Source organism: Mirounga angustirostris, unplaced genomic scaffold (assembly GCF_029215605.1).
Source record: "Mirounga angustirostris isolate CCGP_5_RB_7025 unplaced genomic scaffold, mMirAng1.0.hap1 SCAF_11, whole genome shotgun sequence".
Taxonomy (NCBI): domain Eukaryota; kingdom Metazoa; phylum Chordata; class Mammalia; order Carnivora; family Phocidae; genus Mirounga; species Mirounga angustirostris.
The window spans coordinates 15,585,961-15,608,252 of NW_026991719.1; the positions used below are offsets into that span (position 1 = coordinate 15,585,961).

The window sequence follows — 22,292 nt, forward strand, 5'->3', positions numbered from 1 at the left end:
TTGGACTTTAGTTTAGTCTTGTTTTTAAGGCTAATTCTGAAAAACAGTTTTAATAAAGTGAGAAACCTCACAAGAGCTCTAACTTGTAAGTAAATAAGCAAAATACTGAATTGAGTATGGCTTGGAGAGATCATCTATGTACTACACATGTAGACGTTTCTGCCTGTGGTGATGAGGGAAGATGCCGCTGACTGATGTGAACTTGAAAATGGTTTCAAACCCCTTTTCAGCACAAGGCTACAGGCAGCCTTTACCCATCTATCAGAGCTGACACCTGAGCGAAAAACTTATCTGCCATCCCTCTTACAGATGTTTTAAACAGAAGCCCCAGGTACCCTTCTCAGTAACCATTCAAGGGGTAGAAGCAACCAACAGGTATTTCGAGTCCTTTGGAATTACACCAAATCAAAACAGGTACCTTCCTATTGATAACACACACACACTCCTTTCACGAAAAACAAACTTGAGCCCACTTTTTGCAAGGCCTGGCTCAGATGGCAGACTCAAGCCAGCCCATTTCCTCGTCAGACCTGAAAAGCTAATATTTGAAGAGCTTTCTCCCTAAATGTCACTAAAATGTTCATTGTGCAGCAAGGTTGGACTGCGTCAGGCTTTGCAGGAATGCCCCACTAAAGATCCCCCATCTGCTGTCCACACTGGCATTTGGTCACAAAGACCTGGGTTTCTAGTCTTATTTCCCCATTAAGGTGCGTAGGAGAAACTCTGTGTCCAAACAAGAGATGACAGGATAGAAAAAGAACAGACTATTAGCAAGTGTGTACCTCAGACTGACACAACAGTAACACGTCACAGCTGGGGGAGGCACCATCTGAGCACAGTGGGTCGTGGGGGCCTTTCCATTTAAAGCCAATTCTGCTAGGGCTCTGGATTTTTATTTGTTTTGGAAGGACAGATCCTTCTTGTGAGGTAGCTTACAGGAGTAAATCCTTCAAATTGGCGGCAAGCACAATCACTGGATCCTTTGGTTTAGTGGATAACTTTTGGCCTCCAACTTTTAGAATAAGAACATTTTAAGGTATGGCTTCTTGAGCACAGAGGCTCAGATAGGTGAGCTGACTTTTACGAGGCTGCCAAGTGCAGAATCATCTGACCCAGGACTCAGACCCAAACCTGCCCACTTCTGAATGAGTATTCCCCACCTTCTCGGACATAAATCTGCAAAGAACACGTCCCAAGACATCCTGAGGTCAGGATATCTATCCTGTGGCTTGACTCAACACAAGAACTTAATGATCGGAGTGAACTTGTTGAGCCATTTTAACAACCTCAACAGCTGCATGGGGTTGGGGACGGGGGAGACAAAGTCATGTTTGGAAAGGATCTTTTTTAAAACACGAAATCTCAGGGTTGAAAGAGCATAGAAACAGTGACTTAACGTCCTTATTTTCTAGATGAGAAAACAGCTACACAGAATTATTTATCAAGGTCACACAGGGAGCTGGGCCCAGATACAGGCTCAACCCTCACCTGCTAAAACTCCACTTCTATTCTCTTTTGGCCACACCTCAATGGTCCAACTTAGTGAGGTAGCAAGGAACAATAATGGATCCCAGAAGCACTTAAGCACAAAACGGATTGGCTGGGTTTCCCCATTCTCTGGGCATTACGGTCTCCTAAGGGTCTACAGCTTCCATGAAGGGAAAATTCTGGCAAGGCTCCCAGGGTTGCTGACGGCGAATGGGAATTACCATGAGGTCACGTGGATGTCCTTGAGGAGGCTAATAAACCTGTCCACCAGGGGCACACACAGCGGACCCGGGATGGTGTCCCAGTTGGGCTGCATGTACTCTGAGGCACGCCTCTGGGCGTCACTCTCGCAGCAAAAATAATCAGCACACGGTGTCACGATGTACGGGATGAAATAATAATTTCCACTAGATGCCTGGAAAACAGAAACAAAAACGTTTCACAAAGTCATTGATACAGAAGCACAGCCGTGGATTTGGGCAGGCAGAACCTGGTAGGATGGGGAAGGAGAAAGCACCTGAGAATGACTAACTGTGTGCAACAGGACAAGGGATCTCTTAGGCACAAGACCGGAAACCACTCAGTTCCACAAGCCAGAACACAAAAATGTGGTTTCAGATGCTGAACTGATCTGTATATGTCTCTGAACTTCCCTGGCAGAGCTTTTAGGGTTTTAAGTCATAGAAATGACATCATTTCACTACATGCCCCCCAAATAAGAGCTTGAACCCAGTGATAACCAAGAACTGCAATGGAAAGGCAGATTTTCTTTCTTTCAGCACAGATGGAAAAGCCCTATTGCTTGACCATTTAACCACAGGTGAACAATAGGTAGACTTTGTTGAGTAAAACTGTTTTGCAGGGAACAGATGTCAATAAATATGACTAATCTTAGAAATGTTTTTAAAAAGGATGCTAAAGGGGCGCCTGGGTGGCTCAGTCGGTTGGGCGTCTGCCTTTGGCTCAGATCATGATCCGGGAGTCCTGGGATCAGGCCCTGTGTTGGGCTCCCTGCTTGGTGCGGAGCCTGTTTCTCCCTCTGCCTGCTGCTTCCCTTGCTTATACTCTCTCTCAAATAAATAAAATCTAAAAAAAAAGGATGCTAAAGTTTTATAAAGTCAAATACTGCTCAGGTAAAACAGTATCTTTTCTTGTAAGAAATAATTACAATTTGACTATGAATCATGATCCTTTGCAAAGCGTAAACACTAACCCTAAAAAGCACTGAATCATGCTCAATTTTTAGCACATGTGAAAGGTTAAAGTACATTCTTATAGGACATTCTTGTATCAGTCAGGCTTTTGTCTACACTGTCACAAAAAGCAACTAGCTTAAAATTCCAGACTTTTTAACTCCCAGCTCTTCACTTAATTTTCAAGAATGTCTATATCATGCCAGAAATAATTCATCTGATTTCTCTTTAATTTTTTTAAACTCAGCCAATGGAATTATCTGAGTATTTTAAATTAATATAGACATAACCTTGGGAAACACATTTTCTCCAAGAACAAGAAATCAAATAAGGAATATAGCTTCTTCTAAATTAGAAAGAAATGCAGTAGTTACAGAAAACAGAACGCTATCATCTCAGATCAAACAGAAGCTGGGGAAAACCCGCACCACTGGAGTGCTCATCTCAAATACCCACGTGACCTAGGTTTTTAAGTTTTCCTTGTGAACGACATCTGCTTACAGAACTGGTGGCACACTTATTTCCACCTGAACTCCAACTAACTATTTGTCCTGAAACTTGTCAGGCATCTCTAAGTCCTACTGAGACATGGTTGTTAGACCCTAAAATATTTCCTTAAGAAAAAATTACTCATGGGGCGCCTGGGTGGCTCAGTTGGTTAAGCGACTGCCTTCGGCTCAGGTCATGATCCTGGAGTCCCGGGGTCGAGTCCCGCATCGGGCTCCCTGCTTAGCAGGGAGTCTGCTTTGCCCTTTGACCCTATCCCCTCTCATGTGTTCTCATCTCATTCTCTCTCTCTCAAATAAATAAATAAATAATCTTTAAAAAAAAAAAAAGAAAAAATTACTCATGCTGCTCCATTCAAAAATATTTTAGACTGGGCCAGCAAACTTGTGCAGTAAAAAACCAGATGGGAAGGATTTTGGATTTCGAGGGCTAGCCTCTGCTGCAACCACTCAACTCTCCTCTCACAGCATCAAAGCAACTGTAGGCAACACACAAACACGTGAGCAGAACTACGTTCCAATCAAAGTTCATTTATGGACACAAATCTGAACTTCATATTGTCACATGTCCTGCAATACTCTTCATCTTCTGACTTCTCCCCACCCTTTACACATGTAGTAAGCACTCAGAACTGACCGGTCACACAGAAACAGGTGGCAGGCCAACCCTTGCCTTCCATTAAGCTCCTTGATGTTCTATTATTCCTGAAAATAGGATTTTCTGAGAATACTTACCCAGAAGAGCAGCTGGACACCATCCCTGTGTGCACCAGATATTGGGGTTAAATCCCTCAAAATACAGATACCAGTGTGTTATAAACAGAAGAGGCAAACATTCAGGTGTGTGGGTAGTAACTGGGGTCAGGGAGAAAACTCCAGCTACTTCCCAGCAATCACTGGGAACTGCCTGCACCAGGGGAACAAAGATCCTTCCCTTCCTGGCAATATCTTCAAATCCTCAAAGACGGACTCATACTGTCGAGCAATGTAAGGTTTGGGTAGGTTAGAGACAAATTTCTCCCTCATCTATAACAGAAAGCCATGTTGTTGAAGTAAATTCAATGCCTTTTATGCGATCAGAAGGTTAAACTGCTTGTTCTTCCACCGACAATTGGCTGAGTTCAAGGTAAAAGACTTCCGACTGCAGACAGAGGAAGAAGAGGACTGTGTGCATCAGTGAGGTCTAGAAAGTAAAATATCCATGAGGAAGCAGAGTTTATTTTTTTCAAAACATTAGAGCTAGACCTGGGGGGTGGGATGAGAAGCTTCTCAGATTACCTGCAAAAACAGCCCTAACCAGCAAAAAAAAAAAAAAGAAAGAAAGAAAAAAAAAATTAAACATTTTAAGTCTCTATGAATTGTCTGAAGAGCATACAGCAAATAGAGAAACATTTATTCAAGAAAATCAACTCCTCTTGGTAAGAATAGCCACACTCTAGCATTGGATAACCTGCTCCTCCCCTATCCTCCAGCCCAGAGTAACAGAAATGCTACCCTGGGTGGGGACAGGGAAGAAGCAGCGGCTCCCTCTTACCCCACAATCTCTAGTCTAGGATGACATTTTCTCCTTGGCCAGGCCCACCAGCATTGTCATTTACCACGGCCTGGGCCAGAGCAGCTCTGTTCCAGGCAAGTGTGGTCAAGAGGACCAGTGGGCGCCTGGGTAGCTTAGTGGTTAAGCTGCTGCCTTCGGCTCAGGTCATGATCCCGGGGTCCCGGGATCGAGTCCTGCACTGGGCTCCCTGCTCCCTGCTTCTCCCTCTGCCTGCCACTCCCCCTGCTTGTACTCTCTCTCTGTCAAAGAAATAAAATCTTAAAAAAAAAAAAAAAAAAAAGGACCAGAGCTCCATTTCTCTACCCAGTTCCCATGTAGGCAAAAACTAGGCCAAAAACTGGACCCTGATCACCTTTTGTCCCAGATTACACAGAGCAAAGGTTCCAGGTCAGGAGAGGCAAGCTGAGAAGATCAGGGGCTGCCACCATTGCTCAGCACCCCCTCTAGAGCAGGGTGTCATTCGGAGAGTCAGGCTGCTGCCCCTGCCCCCAGCTCTGGAGCAGGGGTGCTGAGGCTCTGCCTGGGGCTAGAAGCATCCTGTTAAGAACAGAGAGCTCAGGGCACCTGGGGTGGCTCAGTCGATGGGCATCTGCCTTCGGCTCAGGTCGTGATCCCAGGGCCCTGAGATCGAGCCCCGCACTGGACTCCCTGCTCCATGGGGAGCCTGCTTCTCCCTCTCCCATTCCCCCTGCTTGGGTTCCCTCTCTCGCTGTCTGTCAAATAAATAAAATCTTAAAAAAAGAACAGAGAGCTCTACAGCTCTCCAGAAGTGGACCAGAGGACACACAGCACAGAGTAGGGAAGGCCAAGCTTATGGGTACTGTCACAAACCAGGGAGATTTCTGTGGCAGGAAATGAAGAGGAAACTGGTAGTTCCAGATAGCTAGAGGTCAAAGGCAGACCAGCTCATTTCACAAAGATCAACAGGGCAGAGAGCACAAAGAAGAGCCTTCCTGAGGTCAGACAAAACCCTGAAGACGGGCCCTGAAGACTACCCCTGCAAAGGAGCCCCACTTAGATGATCTCAGGCTGCGGAATGCTTACGTCTCAGGGCATGGTCAAAAAACACAGTCATCAGCTGACAACTCGGGCCTATTATCAACACAGGAAGAACGCAACAGGGAAATTGGGTAAAGACATAGTGGAGGAGAGCCCAGGTGTAACCACCGTCACCCCCTCGTGGGGGTGGGAGGGTCAGAGCAGCCATGTACATGCCCAGCGCTGTGCCCGCCGAGGAGTGACACCAGAGGCTGCACACTGAGCAGCAAAGAGACTTCACTGAACTAGTCTAGTGAAGTCACTCAACCAACCAACCGGCAAGCAACAAAAACAAGCTCCACAGACAGGAGGGAAAGAGATCAGTATCTAGAGTTGCTATATTGCATTATCTAAAATGTCCACTTTTCAGGGCACCTGGGTGGCTCAGTCGGTTAAGCGTCTGCCTCTGGCTCAGGTCATGATCCCGGGGTCCTGGGATGGAGCCCCACGTTGGGCTCCCTGCTCCGCGGGGAGCCTGCTTCTCCCTCTCCCTCTGCTGCTCCCCCTTTTCACTCTCGCTCTCTCAAATAAAATCTTTAAAAAAAATAAAATGCCCACTTTTCAACAACAAAAAAACAAGACATGCCAAGGAACAGGACAGTGTGATCCATACACAGGAAAAACAGCAGGCGACAGCAGCTGCCTTTGGAAGGCCCCAGACACTGGACTTAGGAGACAAAGACTAGACAGCAGCTATTATAAAGATGCCCCAAGAACTAAAGGACACATGAAATGCTGAAAGAACTAAAGGTATGACGATGATGTCTCATCAAATAGAAAATATCAATAAAGAGACAGAAGTCACAAAAAAGAAGCAAATGGAATTTCTGGTGTTCAAAAGTACGATAACCAAAATTAAAAATTCACTGAAGGGACCCAACAGGAAATCTGCGTGGAAGAAAGAATCAGCAAACTTGTCTATGTCAATAGTCTATGCAATCCGAGGAACAGGGAGAAGAAAGAATGAAGAAAAAGGAAAAGATCCTCAAAGAAATCTGGGACACCATCCAGGGCACCAACATAAATGTCATATTATGGGAGTCCCAGAAGGACAGGAGAGAAAGGAGCAGAAAAATATCCAAAGAAATAATTCCTGAAAACTTCTTAAATGTGATTAAATGAATCTACATAGCCAAGAAATTTAATGAACTTCCTGTTGGATAAACTGAGAGATCCATACCCAGATATACCAGAGTCAACATTTTCAAAGACAAAAAGAAAATCTTGAAAGCAGCAAGAGAAAAATGTCTTAGCACGTACAAGGGAACTCCAATTAAATCAACATCTGACTTTCCTTTGGAATTAATGAAGCCAGAAGGCGGCAGGATGACATATTCAAAGGGATGAAAGACAAAAATAAGTCAGCCAGACTCTTCTATCTAGCAAAACTAGATTTTCAAAATGAAGGTGAAATGAAGACATTTTCAGATCAACAACCATGGAGATAATTTGTTCCTAGAAGACCCGGCTTACAAAAACTACTAAAGCAAGTTCTTCAGGCTGAAAGCGAGTGACACCAGACACTAATTCTAATTCACTTGATAAAAACAAATATGCCAGTAAAGGAACAGATAGGATTGCCAATCTCTTCTTTTGTCTCTTAACTGATTTAAAAGACAACTGCATAAAATGACGTATGTAATCCTATGTTGGGGACTGTAACATACAGAAATGGGATTTATTTGACACGAACAGTACAAAAGATGCAGGTGGAAACAAGGCGGTAGTGGCCCAAGGAAATGACACCATTTGTTACCCGGAATCCAGAGAAACCAACGAAAAGAACGGGAAGTGGTTGACGGAAACGTTCATATAACAAACTCTATCAATTTATACTTTTTTTTTCTTCTCTCGGCTTAAAAGACAGAACATTATACAGTGTTAACAATTATGACAAAAAGATTTCCCGACATTACAACTAAATAACCCTGCGTCTCCGCAACAGGCAGGTAACTGAAGGTCCAAGAATCCCACATCTTTGGATACAAGTATTACAGGTCTTAAAGTCTTAAAACTCTTTCCAAAACGAACATGTCTGCTGAAATCTTGTTGATAGTCTTTCTTCTGCAAGCCCGTTCCTTCCAAATAGCACAAAAGTCAACTCCGATCCCATCCTACTAAAGTCCTCAATAATGAGGTGTGAAAAAATACGACTTTGACAAATGTAGGCTTCATGCGCCGTTCCAGCTTAGGGCTCCAGTGGGCAGAGCGAGAGCGGCAGAGGCTCGTGCAGACCTGCCCGCAGCCAGGAGGGAACCTGATCCTTTGGGCCAACGTTCAGCCCCAGTTGGAGAAAAATGAGGAGAAAGAGAGGGAATACGTGACCTCTGCGAACAACTGAGCGAGCTGAATGAACAGGACTGAGGAGACAGCAGGAATCTGGAGCCTTGGCAAAGTAAAAATACTCCCTTTGAGAAAATCTCTCATGAAGTGTATAAAAGTTTAAGAAACTTTACAGAAAGCAATTGGGACTAATGGCTACATTTACAAAAGCAATTCATAAACTTCCAAATGAAAGCACAGGCTTTTGAGTGCACTTCTTTTGTTCTTACAAAGAAGAATAGGCCCAAACATCTTCAAATGATGGGGCACATTCAGACTTTTGTTGGTGGGGAGACCAGAAATTAAAAAGAAAAACATTGATTAGCATAACACATGTCCAATAGCAAACCAAGCTTGTATATTTGTAATTGTTACATTTATAAATGGAAACATCTCAAGAATCCAGCTTATTAAAACACATTCAACAAAAGCAGCTTAGTTTCCTACATAAAGGGGCATTAGAACCAGTACGCTAGGCCCATTAATATGTAAACCCTTATTCCAAACACTCTTCAAGTATCTCCAAAAGGAAGATTCTGATACAGTAAAGTGAGGTCAGAGAGCAGAGTAAAAGCCACTGGTCTCAAGAAGTCAAACTCTCTCTTTTCGCAGACAACATGATACTTTATGTGGAAAACCCAAAAGACTCCACCCCCAAATTACTAGAACTCATCCAGCAATTCAGTAATGTGGCAGGATACAAAATCAACGCACAGAAATCAGTTGCTTTCTTATACACTAACAACGCAGCTGTAGAAAGAGAAATTAGAGAAACGATTCCATTTACAATAGCACCAAAAACCATAAGATATCTCGGAATAAACCTAACCAAAGAGGTAAAAGATCTATACTCTAGGAACTACAAAACACTCATGAAAGAAATTGAAGAAGACACAAAAAGATGGAAAAATATTCCATGCTCATGGATCGGAAGAATAAACATTGTTAAAATGTCCATGCTACCCAGAGCAATCTATACCTTCAATGCCATCCCGATCAAAATTCCAATGACATTTTTCAAAGTGCTGGAACAAACAATCTTAAAATTTGTATGGAATCAGCAAAGACCCCGAATCGCCAAGGAGATGTTGAAAAAGAAAAACAAAGCTGGGGGCATCACGTTGCCCGATTTCAAGCTATATTACAAAGCTGTGATCACCAAGACAGCATGGTACTGGCACAAAAACAGACATACAGACCAATGGAACAGAATAGAGAACCCAGATATGGACTCTCAACTCTATGGTCAAATAATCTTTGACAAAGCAGGAAAAAACATGCAATGGAAAAAAGTCTCTTCAATAAATGGTGCTGGGAAAATTGGACAGCCACATGCAGAAGAATGAAACTCGACCATTCTCTAACACCATTCACAAAGATAAACTCAAAGTGGATGAAAGACCTCAATGTGAGACAGGAATCCATCAAAATCCTAGAGGAGAACAGAGTCAGTAACCTCTTTGACATCAGCCACAGCAACTTCTTTCAAGATACATCTCCAAAAGCTAGTGAAACAAAAGCAAAAATGAACTTTTGGGACTTCATCAAGATAAAAAGCTTCTGCACAGCAAAGGAAACAGTCAACAAAACAAAGAGGCAACCCACAGAATGGGAGAAGATATTTGCAAATGACACTACAGATAAAGGGCTGGTATCTAAAATCTATAAAGAACTTCTCAAACTCAACACCCAAAAAACAAATAATCAAGTCAAAAAGTGGGCAGAAGAGATGAACAGACACTTCTCTGAAGAAGACATACAAATGGCTAACAGACACATGAAAAAATGTTCATCATCATTAGCCATCAGGGAAATCCAAATCAAAACCACACTGAGATACCACCTTACACCAGTTAGAATGGCCAAAATGGACAGGGAAAGAAACAACAAATGTTGGAGAGGTTGTGGAGAAAGGGGAACCCTCTTACACTGTTGGTAGGAATGCAAGTTGGTACAGCCACTTTGGAAAACAGTGTGAAGGTTCCTCAAAAATTTAAAAATAGAGCTACCCTGTGACCCAGCAATTGCACTACTGGGTATTTACCCCAAAGACACAGATGTAGTGAAAAGAAGGGCCATATGCACCCCAATGTTCATAGCAGCAATGTCCACAATAGCCAAACTGTGGAAAGAGCCAAGATGCCCTTCAACAAATGAATGGATAAAGAAGATGTGGTCCATATATACAATGGAATATTAGCCATAGAAAAGATGAATACCCAACTTTTACATCAACATGGATGAGACTGGAGATTATGCTAAGCAAAATAAGACAAGCAGAGAAAGTCAATTATCATATGGTTTCACTTATTTGTGGAACATAAGGAATAACATGGAGGACATTAGGAGGAGGAAGGGAAAAATTGGGGGGGGGGGAACTGGAGGGAGAGATGAACCATGAGAGACTATGGGCCTGAGAAACAACCAGGGTTCTAGAGGGGAGGGGGGAGGGGGGATTGGTTAGCCTGGTGATGGGTATTAAGGAGGGCACGTACTGCATGGAGCACTGGGTGTTATACGAAAACAATGGATCGTGGATCACTACATCAAAAACTAATGATGTATTGTATGGTGACTAACATAATGTAATAAAATTAAAAACTACAAAAAAAAAAAAAAAGCCACTGGTCTCGGACTCTGTGAGGTTAGGGAGTGGAGGAATCCAGTTCCTAACTTAGCGATGGAGATTTCCAGAACTACTGCCATGTACAGGTTCACCACCATGAACAGATTGTCTTATAGCACCACTAAGTTAAAGAATAAGTGCTTTTTAAAAAGCTCTCATCATAAAGGTTTGATTATACAGCCTCGAATGCCGTAATTTTTCTCCTCTGCCAGTCACTGATTTTATTTTTCAAGTTTTTATTTCAATTCCAGGTAGTTAATGTACAGTGTTAGTTTCAGGTGTATGACCTAGTGAGATTCAACACTTCCACAGTCAAATGCCATAACTTTTAATGCTTGCCTAATACACCACACGGTGAACACTGATCGTATACTTAACCATTCTCCTGTTATTTAACCTTGTTCCGAGAAGTTTCTTACTGTACACAGAGACGAACACCTTTGTGTCTTTACACTGTGGTCTTTTCCCAAGAGGAGCTTCCCAAGAATGAAATGACTAGAGTCAGATTAAGGTTCCCCCATTTCATCATCATCTCAGCAGAGCTGGGTAGTGGGTTGTTTTTTCCACATTTGCTAAGTTAGGGGAAGACGAAATACCGTATTAACATTGAAAGAGGAAGTATCTCGTCCGTTCAAGCGTAGCAAGACGGTGGAGAACTGCGACAGCCAAGGACTAAATCCCAGCTCCACTCCACACCAGATGAATGACCTGGACCACGTACTTATCTATCCAAATCTCAGTGGTCTCATCTTTAAAATGGGGACAATAATACGGTCAACTTCCTTAGGTGACAGAGGCCTAACTGTGGCCATGGTGCATAGTGGGCATGAAGTATTAGCTGTGTTCAATAGTTCTAGACTGGACCAGGAATTTTTTTTTTTTTAATTTTTTTTTTTTAAAGATTTTATTTATTTATATGCACAGAGAGAGACAGCGAGAGCAGGAACACAAGCAGGGGGAGTGGGAGAGGGAGAAGCAGGCTTCCCGCTGAGCAGGGAGAGCCTGATGTGGGACTCGATCCCAGGACCCTGGGATCATGACCTGAGCCGAAGGCAGACGCTTAACGACTGAGCCACCCAGGCGCCCTGGACCAGGAATTCTGAACCTGGAGTCTAGTAATCCTCGGGAGCCTGGGAACTTGAATGAGGAAAAAAAAAAAAAAATCACATCTTTATCACCATTTACCTTTAACTGAAATGTAATGTTGCCTTCCGTTAGGACTGTAGGTAATAACACATCTTAGTTTTAGCAGGACCTGGGACTTTGTCACTAATAGAAATCATAGAATTTTTCATAACACATTACACTTCCTGTGGAGAGATCTCAAAATAACTTTTATACCCATTATTACTCCAAAATTATGACAGTTTTCAGACCTGCTGTTTGATCTAATTATTTGAGACATTAATAAAGCAGCACATAGATTACAACTTTATTTTTATTTTTTTAAAGAATTTATTTGACAGAGAGAGAGAGAGAGAACAAGCTGGGGGCAGAGGCAGAAGGAGAAGCAGACTCCCTGCCAAGCAGGGAGCCTGATGTGGGGCTGGAGCCCTATGTGGGGCTCGATTCCTGGACCCTGGGATCATGACCAGAGCTGAACTGAGCCACCCAGGCATCTCCATAGATTACAACTTTAAAAAATATTTTAATAACTATGTTTCAATATAATCGGTCTCCTTTGTAATCCTTTGTATATTTAAGCATTTTAAGATACATTGATCCATAGGCTCCTCCAGATTGACAAAGGGGTCCAAAATCTAAGAGCCCCTGCCTTGGACTCCCAGCAGATGTTTCACTTAGAACACCCCACCCGCAGTCCCACAACAGGAGTTTCTCCAGTGGGCTTCACATATGAAGACTTCCACGAATAACAGCCAGATTCCCATCCACAAAAAGCAGCCTGGATTCTCCAGAACAGCCCAGGAGAACAGAGCATGCGGGGTTCTTTTTTTTTTTTTAAAGATTTTATTTATTTGACAGAGAGACACAGTAAGAGAGGGAACACAAGCAGGGGGAGTGGGAGAGAGAGATGCAGGCTTCCTGCTGAGCAGGGAGCCCGACGCGGGGCTCGATCCCAGGACCCTGGGATCATGACCTGAGCCGAAGGCAGACGCTTAACGACTGAGCCACCCAGGTGCCCCGCATGCGGGGTTCTTAACCTTACTGTCCACGGGTTTCAAAGATTTTTTTTTTTTTTTTTTTTTGAGACAGAGAGAATGAGAGACAGAGAGCATGAGAGGGAGGAGGGTCAGAGGGAGTAGCAGACTCCCCGCCGAGCAGGGAGCCCAATACGGGACTCGATCCCGGGACTCCAGGATCATGACCTGAGCCGAAGGCAGTCGCTTAACCAACTGAGCCACCCAGGCGCCCCACTGTCCACGGGTTTCAATAACCAAGGACACCCAGGACTTTCCCCTCAGCTGGCTCCTCTGCAGGTACTCTATACAAGGAGGCCAGGACAGAAACACATGTGAAGGGGCCTCATTAGCCTGCTCTTATTCTTATTTATGGCTAGCAGCAGGTGGCCAAGGTGGTCAATAACAGCACAGTTCTTAAAATTAATTCTTTGGAGCAAATACAACGTGTAAAAACTTATCCCAACAGACTTCATAATGAGACTTTCAGCTCGACCTCCTAGAGAATTTTTTTTTTTTAATCATGACACAAACATTTAATCAGTCAACAAAATGACCTAATCAGAAGTGGGGGCGGCGATCTAAGGCAGATGGAAAGTGGTCAAATACTACCCAAGATAAAATGACTTCTGAACACTTACAGAAGAAGGCATAACTTGAACGCTGACAGAACGTCATACTTTAGAGCTCGTTATCTTGTAACTTAAAAGCCTGGGAATCCTTAGTGAAAATGGAAACCAGAAAAGCATTCCCAAGAAAATTTACAGAGCAAATGAACATGGGACAATATTTTAAAAATTATTTAACATGACCACGCGTGAAAAAGTCAATTCATTAAGAAAGAAAATCCAAGTCAGGTGCTGCTCCATAAAAAGGCAAGGTTTTAAGCCCTAATAGATACAATTCTTTGTCTAGTCAATTACAGAATTTTTTAAATCACCACACACGCACATCAGGGAAATGCAGGGTTTTGTTTTAAGATCATCGCAAATAGCATTCTATATTGCTGCTTCTCTGTATTTATTTGGGCAGGAAAGGAACAAACATACAGAAGCTGAATAACTATTTCAACCAGATTGTCAGGCTACTGTGCCACTTAAAAGGTAATTGAAGATATCCCTGCTGGAAACATGCCAAGCAGCACCAACTCAGCTATTGCAATAGCTCCTCTGCTTTGGTCAAACAACTGAACGGCTATCATAAAGTCCTAGAATTATTTCAGATCTGGCATGAATCTCAGTAATCACCTGATTTGTCATCTCATTTTATACAGGAAGAAACCGAGACCCAGAAAGCTTAACCAAATGGCCCACAGAGGACCACAGAGCCAGAAAAACCTCAGGTCCTTTCCCTTCCTCCGCAGGATTCTGGTCAATAACTGCCATTCCGTCTTAATTCTCAAAGATCCTTCAATAAAGCAAAATATTTCTGTGACACACAAAACAAAATACCCAACACAGACAGGTGAATGGTGAATTTTATGCTATGTGCATTGTCTCTCACTTTAAAGAAAACAAATGGAGATCATCAGACACCAAAGACTCAGTTGGCAGGCAGAATTAGATATTTCTGTTTTGGTTCTGATACTGGCCCTGTGAAATGTGACATAGCTCCTGTGATATTCATGAGGATCAGGCCCAAGTTTTGTGGTTTGCACCTCCAGAACACTCCAGTTAGAGAGAGAACACAAGACCACACGCATGTAGGGAGAAAAAAAGATATCAATCAAGACTAGAGAAAAGAGAATCTAAGATGAGGTAGAAATGCTAAAAAAATAGCTACACAGATGAAATAAATATTCAAAGGACAGACTTTTACAGAAGTCACATTCTATGTGTAAATTAAAATTCTGGGGCGCCTGGGTGGCTCAGTTGGTTAAGCGACTGCCTTCAGCTCAGGTCATGATCCCAGGGTCCTGGGATCGAGTCCCGCATCGGGCTCCCTGCTCTGCGGGGAGCCTGCTTCTCCCTCTCCCACTCCCCCTGCTTGTGTTCCCTCTCTCACTGTGTCTCTCTCTGTCAAATAAATAAATAAAATCTTTAAAAAAAATTAAAATTCTGCCTCTCCGTCTGCTAGGAGACGTAACCTTCTTGTTTGAAATTCGTTCTTCACTAATAAAAGTGGTAGGAATTCTGATCTGAACTCCGAAAACCCAAAGGATATCTAAAGGGGAAAAGAAATTTAATTGTCTTTTTACCAAAGTGTCCCTAAGCAATCTACATCTTCTTTGACAGTTGTGGATCCCAAGCCATAGCTAACTGAAGAAGGGAGGCAAGCAGGAAAGATCCACAGAAATTCTGTTACCCTAAAACTTGAATCCTCAATGTGCTCATGAGCCAGGTAAAAAGCCTTCCAATATTGTACAAAATGCACCTAATATTGCCCATGTCTGTTTCTCAAAGAATTTCCAATTTACTGGGATTACAGAGATAACTATTTCAATGGGAACAATGAGTTTCTCTTAAATCTCATTGGTTTTCCAGGAAAAAAAAAAAAATAACCACCTAGTCCAGAGGTCAAGAACCAGATTAGTTTTTTAATAAGGTGGCTTTTTAATAACATGATCCTAGCTTGGAAATTTACCTTTGCTTTTTAAAAACCAACTGTGAACTCCGGCTTCAGGACATGACAAATGAAAATAAGGTCGAGAGTACTTTTAACAATTCCTTCTAGAAGTACTGGGTGGAATGGCTCATCTTCTCCTAGCAATTTTCCTGGGGGACGGGGAGGTGTATGAACCCGTGTTTCCTTTCTGGGGAGGCTATGTATAGCTTCCAGGTATTTACCCACCAATTCAAGGGAAAAAATGATTTCAGTGCCTCTCAGCCATAGAGATACAGTCCTCAATCTTGGGGTATACAGGATTTATAAATTTCTCAAATAAAATGATTATAATGTGGTGGATGCTCGGGTGCACACAGACACCACCACCCCCCCAAGGTAGGAGGTGCTGCCCCTGCTGCCAGCCCGTGCCCTCCAGAACTGCCTCAGGGGCGCACGGTGCCTCACCCAAAGTCACACACCTCCCAGTGAGGGCTGGACGCAGGAGTGTAAAGGCCTGGACATCTCATCCCAACTCAGAACAAGCCAGAAAGCCCGTCTGAGTGCCAGAGCGCCCGCCCATGGGGTCAGCCAAGTCCATCACTGAACCTGCATCCCAGCTTCATTTCTCTTTGCCTGGCCCTGCTTCCTTCCCTCCTCTTCCTCAGCCTTGATGCTGAGGGCAGGCCTGAATACCTCTCCTGCACACTGAACTCAAGTCTCAGAGCCCACTTCCAGGGGGGAACCAACCTGCCAAATATACTGTAACTTTGAAAGTATGGCTATTTTTTGTAAGGGAAAATTAAAACAGTTAAAGAATACCTATGGACTATGTACACTAAGAAGAAACTACCAGGAAGTTCCAAGGTTTAATAGATAAAGTCGTCTCTCCTGTTCCCATAAAGGCTCAACCTTGATCTTTCATCATATAAACAGGTTTTCTGAAGTGATAAAATGCAGAAAATGGCTATCTTTGATATTTGTAAAGCAGAAGGAAATAGCATAAGGATGAAAATAGATGAAGACAGAAAAGTAGTAATTGTTATGGAACTTGGATCAAAAGCTGCATCACATGGGGAGGGAATGGAGGAAATAAGGGAAGGGGATGGGGGAAATAGGGGCCAGGGATGAATACGGTGATGAGCACTGAGTAATACCTAGAACTGCTGAATCACTATACTCTACACCTAAAACAACACTATGTTAACTACACTGGAATTAAAATTTAAAACTTAATAAAAAACCTCAATTATGAAGTACAGTGTGTTAGGTGTAAAACATTTTTATGAAAGATATTTTTTAAAAAAAATCTATCCTGGGGTGCCTGGCTGGCTCAGTCAGTAGAGCAGAGGACTTGTGATCTTAGGGTTGTGAGTTCAAGCCCCATGTTGGGTGTAGGGCTTACTTTAAATAAATAAATTTAAAAAAATCTATCCTGAAAAGGAAATCAAGAAAATGATTTTATTTACAAGAGCATCCAAATGAATAAAATATCCAGGAATAAATTTAACCAAGAAGGTGAAAACCTTGTACACTGAAAACTATAAAACAATGCTGAAATAAATTAAAGAAGACCTAAAGAAACAGAAAGACATGCTGTGTTCTTGGGTTGGAAGACAACCTTGGTACAAAGCCAATACCACTTAAGGGATATACAGATACAATGCAAGCTCTATCAAAATTCCAATGGCCTGTTTTGTAGCAATGCAAAAGCCAATTCTCAAATTTGTACAGAATTCCAAGTGGCCCCAGCTGGCCAAAACGATGTTGAAAAAGAACAAAGTTAGGGGAACCAGATTTCCTAATTTCAAAACTTATTATAAAACTACAGTAATCAAAACAGCATGACCCTGGAGTAAGAGTAAACATACAGATCAATGGAAGAGAATTTAAAGCCCAGAAGCAAGCCCTTACATTTACGATCAGTCAATTTTGACAAGGGGTACCAAGACAATTCACCAAGGAATGAAGTCTTTTTACAAAATGGTGCTGGGACGACTGGATGTCCACATGCAAAAGAAAGAAGCTGGACCCCTAGCTCACACCAGACACAAAAACTAACTCAAAATTCATCAGAGAGAGAACCGTAAGAGCCAAAACTCTAAAACTTTGTTTTAATTAATTTTCTATAAATTTTTATTTTTTAAATTCCAGTATGATTAACATACAATGTTCTATTAGTTTCAAGTGTCCAATATAGTGAACTTTCAAAAAGAAAACACAGGTGTTAATTCTTTGTGGCCCTGGGTTAGGCTAAGAGTTCCTAGATCCAACATCAAAAGCACGATCCATAAAAGAAGTAATTGATAAAGTCTCTGATAAGGGCTTTGCTTCCAGAATATACAAGGAACTCTTACAACTCCATAAGACAAAAAAACCCAATTAAAAATGAGCCAAAGATTCTAATAAACAGTTCATCAAAGAAGACTATGAATGGCTAATAAGCACAAGGGAAGATGCTCAACATCATTCGTCACTAGGGAAACACAAAACTACAATGAGACTGCACCTCATGCTCACTTGAGTGGAGGTGAAAAGAAGGACAATACCAAGTACTGGTGAGGATGTGAAGAAACTAGACCTTTGTTGCTGGTGGAAATGTAAAAATGCCATAGCCACTCTTGGTATCATCTTGGTAGTTTCTTTGAAAGTTAAACATTTATTTACCCGATGATCCAGCAAGTCCACTCCTAGGTATTTTACCCAAGAGGAATGAAGCCATATTTCCACACAAAGATCTGTACCTGAATGTTTATAACATTATTCATAATAAAAAAAAAGTGGAAACAATCCAAGTGCCCATCAACTTCTTTATGGCTCACTAGTATTCTATCATCCGGGTATTTCACATTTCATCTGATAAACTTGTTGTGTAGTTATTCAGAGAAACAGAATGTGGAATACCCATTCGATATAACTACTCGGCAATACAAAAGAACTAGCGATACATGCTACATCATGGATGAACCTCAAAAACATCGGACTAAGTGAAAGAAATTACACACAAAAGACCACATTATATGAAAAATTGTGGAGAGATACATCTATAAGACAAAGCAGACTGGTGGTTGCTTGGGGCTGAGGGTGGCAACAGGGACTATCTGTCAGTAGGTGTTTTTGTGATGAAAACGCTCTCATACTGGCCTGTGGCAAGGGGAGCACAACTCTTATTAAAAATCACTGAATCCTGTGCACACAGGTGAACTTCATGGTACGTAAAGTAGGCCTAAATAAAGCATTAAAAAAAAAAAAACTTGGAACATGAGAACAAGAGCATCTTCTGAAAAAGAACTGGGTACAAACAATGATACTATGTTTCCAAAGAGCAGAAGAGACCAGAATGGCCTGAAGCCTAGAAGCTGGCTTCCCATCCTTCATATCGCTGCAAAACAAATGCTTCTAGAAACAGAAGCATGCTTATCTGTGATGGTTAATTCTGTGTGTCACCTTGACTGGCCATGGGGTATCCAGATTAAACATTAGTTCTGGGTGTGCTTTAAGGGTGTTTCTGGGTTAGATCTGAATTTGAGTCAGTGGACTCAGTCAAGTAGATTGCCCTTCCCACTGTGGGTGGGCATCACCCAACCCACTGAGGCCTGAACAGAACAAAAGGCAGAAAAAAGAGGAATTTACCCCTTTTGCCCCCTTGCTGCTTGAGCTGGGACAGTCATCTGCTCTGATTTTGGGACTGGGATTTACCCTCTTGGCTCCCTTAATTCTCAGGCCTCGAGACTTAGGTCTTAATTACACCACCAGCTTTCCTGGGTCTCCAACTTGCAGATGGCAAATAGTGGGACTTCTCAGCCCCCATAATCACCAGAGGTGATTCCCCATAGTAAGTATCTCCTTTTCCCTCTCCATTATCTCCTACTGGTTCTGTTTGTCTGGAGAGCCCTAATACACCAGCCCTTTACCAAATGAAGCCAAGTTCAACACACCAATAGGGACAATTCTAGAAATATAAAAGGATTCCCTGAAGGCAGAGATCTCAAAGCACCTTGGTTTCCACCTCTTCATAAATCACTTCAAGCATTCAGTGACATGTTCAGTGCGGGGAATTTCATCCATACAACACCTGATTCCCAGGACTTCGTAAATCACCACCTAGAACTATGCTGTACCTTTTTTTTTTTTTTTTAAAGCTGTCCAATTATTACATACCCACAGTTTCATCAGATTCTTTCCCAAAACCTCTGGAGTTAGACAGTCCAGCCTGCTGCTTCCAAGCAGCATTAGCCCAATCCATATTCAGGGGACAAGTGAGCCAATTCTCAGTAAAAGTCACCTGATTTACTGTGACATTCTCTTTCAATGTTTAATCACCATTAGCTGTGAGATGACCATTCTGCTGATCCCAGCCTTTTCTGAGTTTGCCCTGCTTCCCTGCCACCCGGAGTAGTAGTGTCTCCCTACTTTCCAGAAATAGAAATCATTTGAAAATGACCATGAACAATACCTCTCAAGGTTTGTCTCCCTTCAACCTTTCCTCTTAGGTGTTTTTTTCCCCACCCTTCCGGCCACCTCTGGTCCCTTATTTTGTTCTCTTAAATCCTCTAAATTTTCACACCCCATCAAGTGTGACAACTAGCACTGAGCACAGAATTCTAAAGTAATGGCAAATATGACAGTAAGATTATTTGCCAAATCCTCTAGAATAAGTTCACTACATACACACACACAACACCTAGGGAGAATGGTGCCATGATATAATTACAATTACCAGGAATGTGAAGGAATTCTGGGTGTTTAGAGGAGAGAGAATGTACCGGAAGGGAAGGTATTTAGTGGAATGGTAACAGAGTGACACTAAGGCTCTTGGAGAACAAGAGTATTTCTAGGCTCCAAAACACCCAAAAGTCAGGATGGAGAAAGAGTTTTCTTCTTTGCACCTCACCTTAATATAATTCCTATTTGGAGGAATAACCATTTCTGAGACATTCCTTGCATTAAATCCAAGTTACACCTTTTTACTTGTGCAAAATATGGAACCACAGACTCTGAGAGCTGGAAGTTATCTACGAACCAAGTGACAAGAGTTCAACCTTCTCATTTTACTGATGAGGACACAGAGGATGACTGCCCAACGTTACTTAGAGACAAGGTCAGGACTAAAATCTGCGCCTGCCGGCCTCAGGCCCAGGCTCCTTTTACTGGATCCCCACTATCTCCATCAAGGAGGTAATTTAAGAAATCAAGATCTAGAAAGAACAAGACAGACCCCCATAAGAGGACAGTATGAGGACATAAATAGGACAAAATGAAGCCACAGGTCTTCCTAGTTCTTTTCCTAAGAAGGACTCAACCCCATCCTGATGCCTTAATTTTACAGGTCAGCCTATTAAATCCAAGCTCCAGCGGTAATTACATAAACGACACCACTTGTTTCGTTTCTAGAACTTCATCCTCTGGCTTGGAGGAGGAGAGGCAAGGCTTCCAGATCAGGAAAGAAGCTTTGCCTGGGTTCCAGATAAGACTGGGTCCCACTGGGCACCTGGGTGGCTCAGTTGTTAAGCGTCTGTCTTCGGCTTGGGTCATCATCCCGGAGGCCTGGGGTCGAGCCCCACGTTGGGCTCCCTGCTCAGCAGGAAGCCTGCTTCTCCCTCTCCCACTCCTCCTGCTTGTATTCCCTCTCTTGCTGTATCTCTCTCTGTCAAGTAAATAAATAAAATCTTTAAAAAAAAAAAAAAAGACTGCGGGGTGGGGCCTTCTGTGGAGGGTGTGAAGTCATGCAAAGCTCCCATCCCCCTGGAGAGGGAATCCCTGGGAGAGCTCTACCTCCTGGGCATTTTTGTCCTCCCTTTGAGAATTCCAACCGCTAGAGAAAAAGAAGCAGAAGGCCCTTCCTTTTTAGAAGGGCCAGTGGAAGCAGGCTGAGGGCCAAAGGAAAGGGGTGAAGGAAATGTCCTTTGTCATCTAGGTCACGACTGGTCAAACCACAGTGCTGCAGGTCTAGGAAGATCGGTGCTTTAAGGGGCATTCAAAGGTACAGGGTAAACCTGGCACAATTTCCAAGGACATCAACTTATTTGAAGAAAGTGGGGATTTCATTACATGATTCCAACCAACATGGCGTTATCACCACATCATTGCAGGCACTTAGAAGCCAAACTGGGGGACTTCAGCACATATATGAGAGAGCAGGAAGAATTCTGTCCTAGTTCATTACAGCTTGTGGCGGGCAACTCTTGGCTAGGCCCCCATATTACCTGGGGTAAAAGTTCTTGTTTCTCTGTTGTTAGGGAAGCTTTGGTGGCAAATGTGGGAGGTAATGGCTCCAGCAAAAAGGATCTTGGTGGTTGGTGGGACCAACCCAGATCAGAAGGAGACAGCTAGATGGTTCCAGGCTCAAAGTCCCAGTGCACAATGAAGAACAAGTCCATCTGCCTGACCTTATCTTCCACCCTGCACCCTGGATGGGAGTGGGGCCTAAGATAGTCGGCAGCCTGAAGGACATGGGTTCTAGCCATCCCCCTGAGAAACACACGAACAGGCACAATCAGAAATCACTTTGCTATCTGTGGGATTTTCAGGCAAGCTCTTACGCATTTACCAGGTTAAAAATCTGAAAACGGGCGCCTGGGTGGCTCAGTCGGTTAAGCGACTGCCTTCGGCTCAGGTCATGATCCTGGAGTCCCAGGATCGAGTCCCGCATCGGGCTCCCTGCTTGGCGGGAAGCCTGCTTCTCCCTCTGACCCTCCCCCCTCTCATGCTCTCTCTATCTCATTCTCTCTCTCAAATAAATAAATAAAATCTTTTTTAAAAAAGAAAGCAAGCTGTAGGGCGCCTGGGTGGCTCAGTTGGTTAAGCGACTGCCTTCGGCTCAGGTCATGATCCTGGAGTCCCGGGATCGAGTCCCGCATCGGGCTCCTTGCTTGGCAGGGAGTC

At 43.0% G+C, this 22,292-nt stretch overlaps 1 protein-coding gene across 1 annotated transcript in view; it reads right to left on the reverse strand.

Annotated features, from left to right (window-relative positions):
- Nucleotides 1-22,292, reverse strand: part of MAP3K15 (mitogen-activated protein kinase kinase kinase 15) — a 122,977-nt gene that overhangs the window by 77,383 nt on the left and 23,302 nt on the right. The window contains exon 4 of the mRNA XM_045875677.2: nucleotides 1,710-1,903. Coding sequence (XP_045731633.1) covers nucleotides 1,710-1,903 — 194 coding nt within the window. The remainder of the gene's footprint in view (nucleotides 1-1,709; nucleotides 1,904-22,292) is intronic.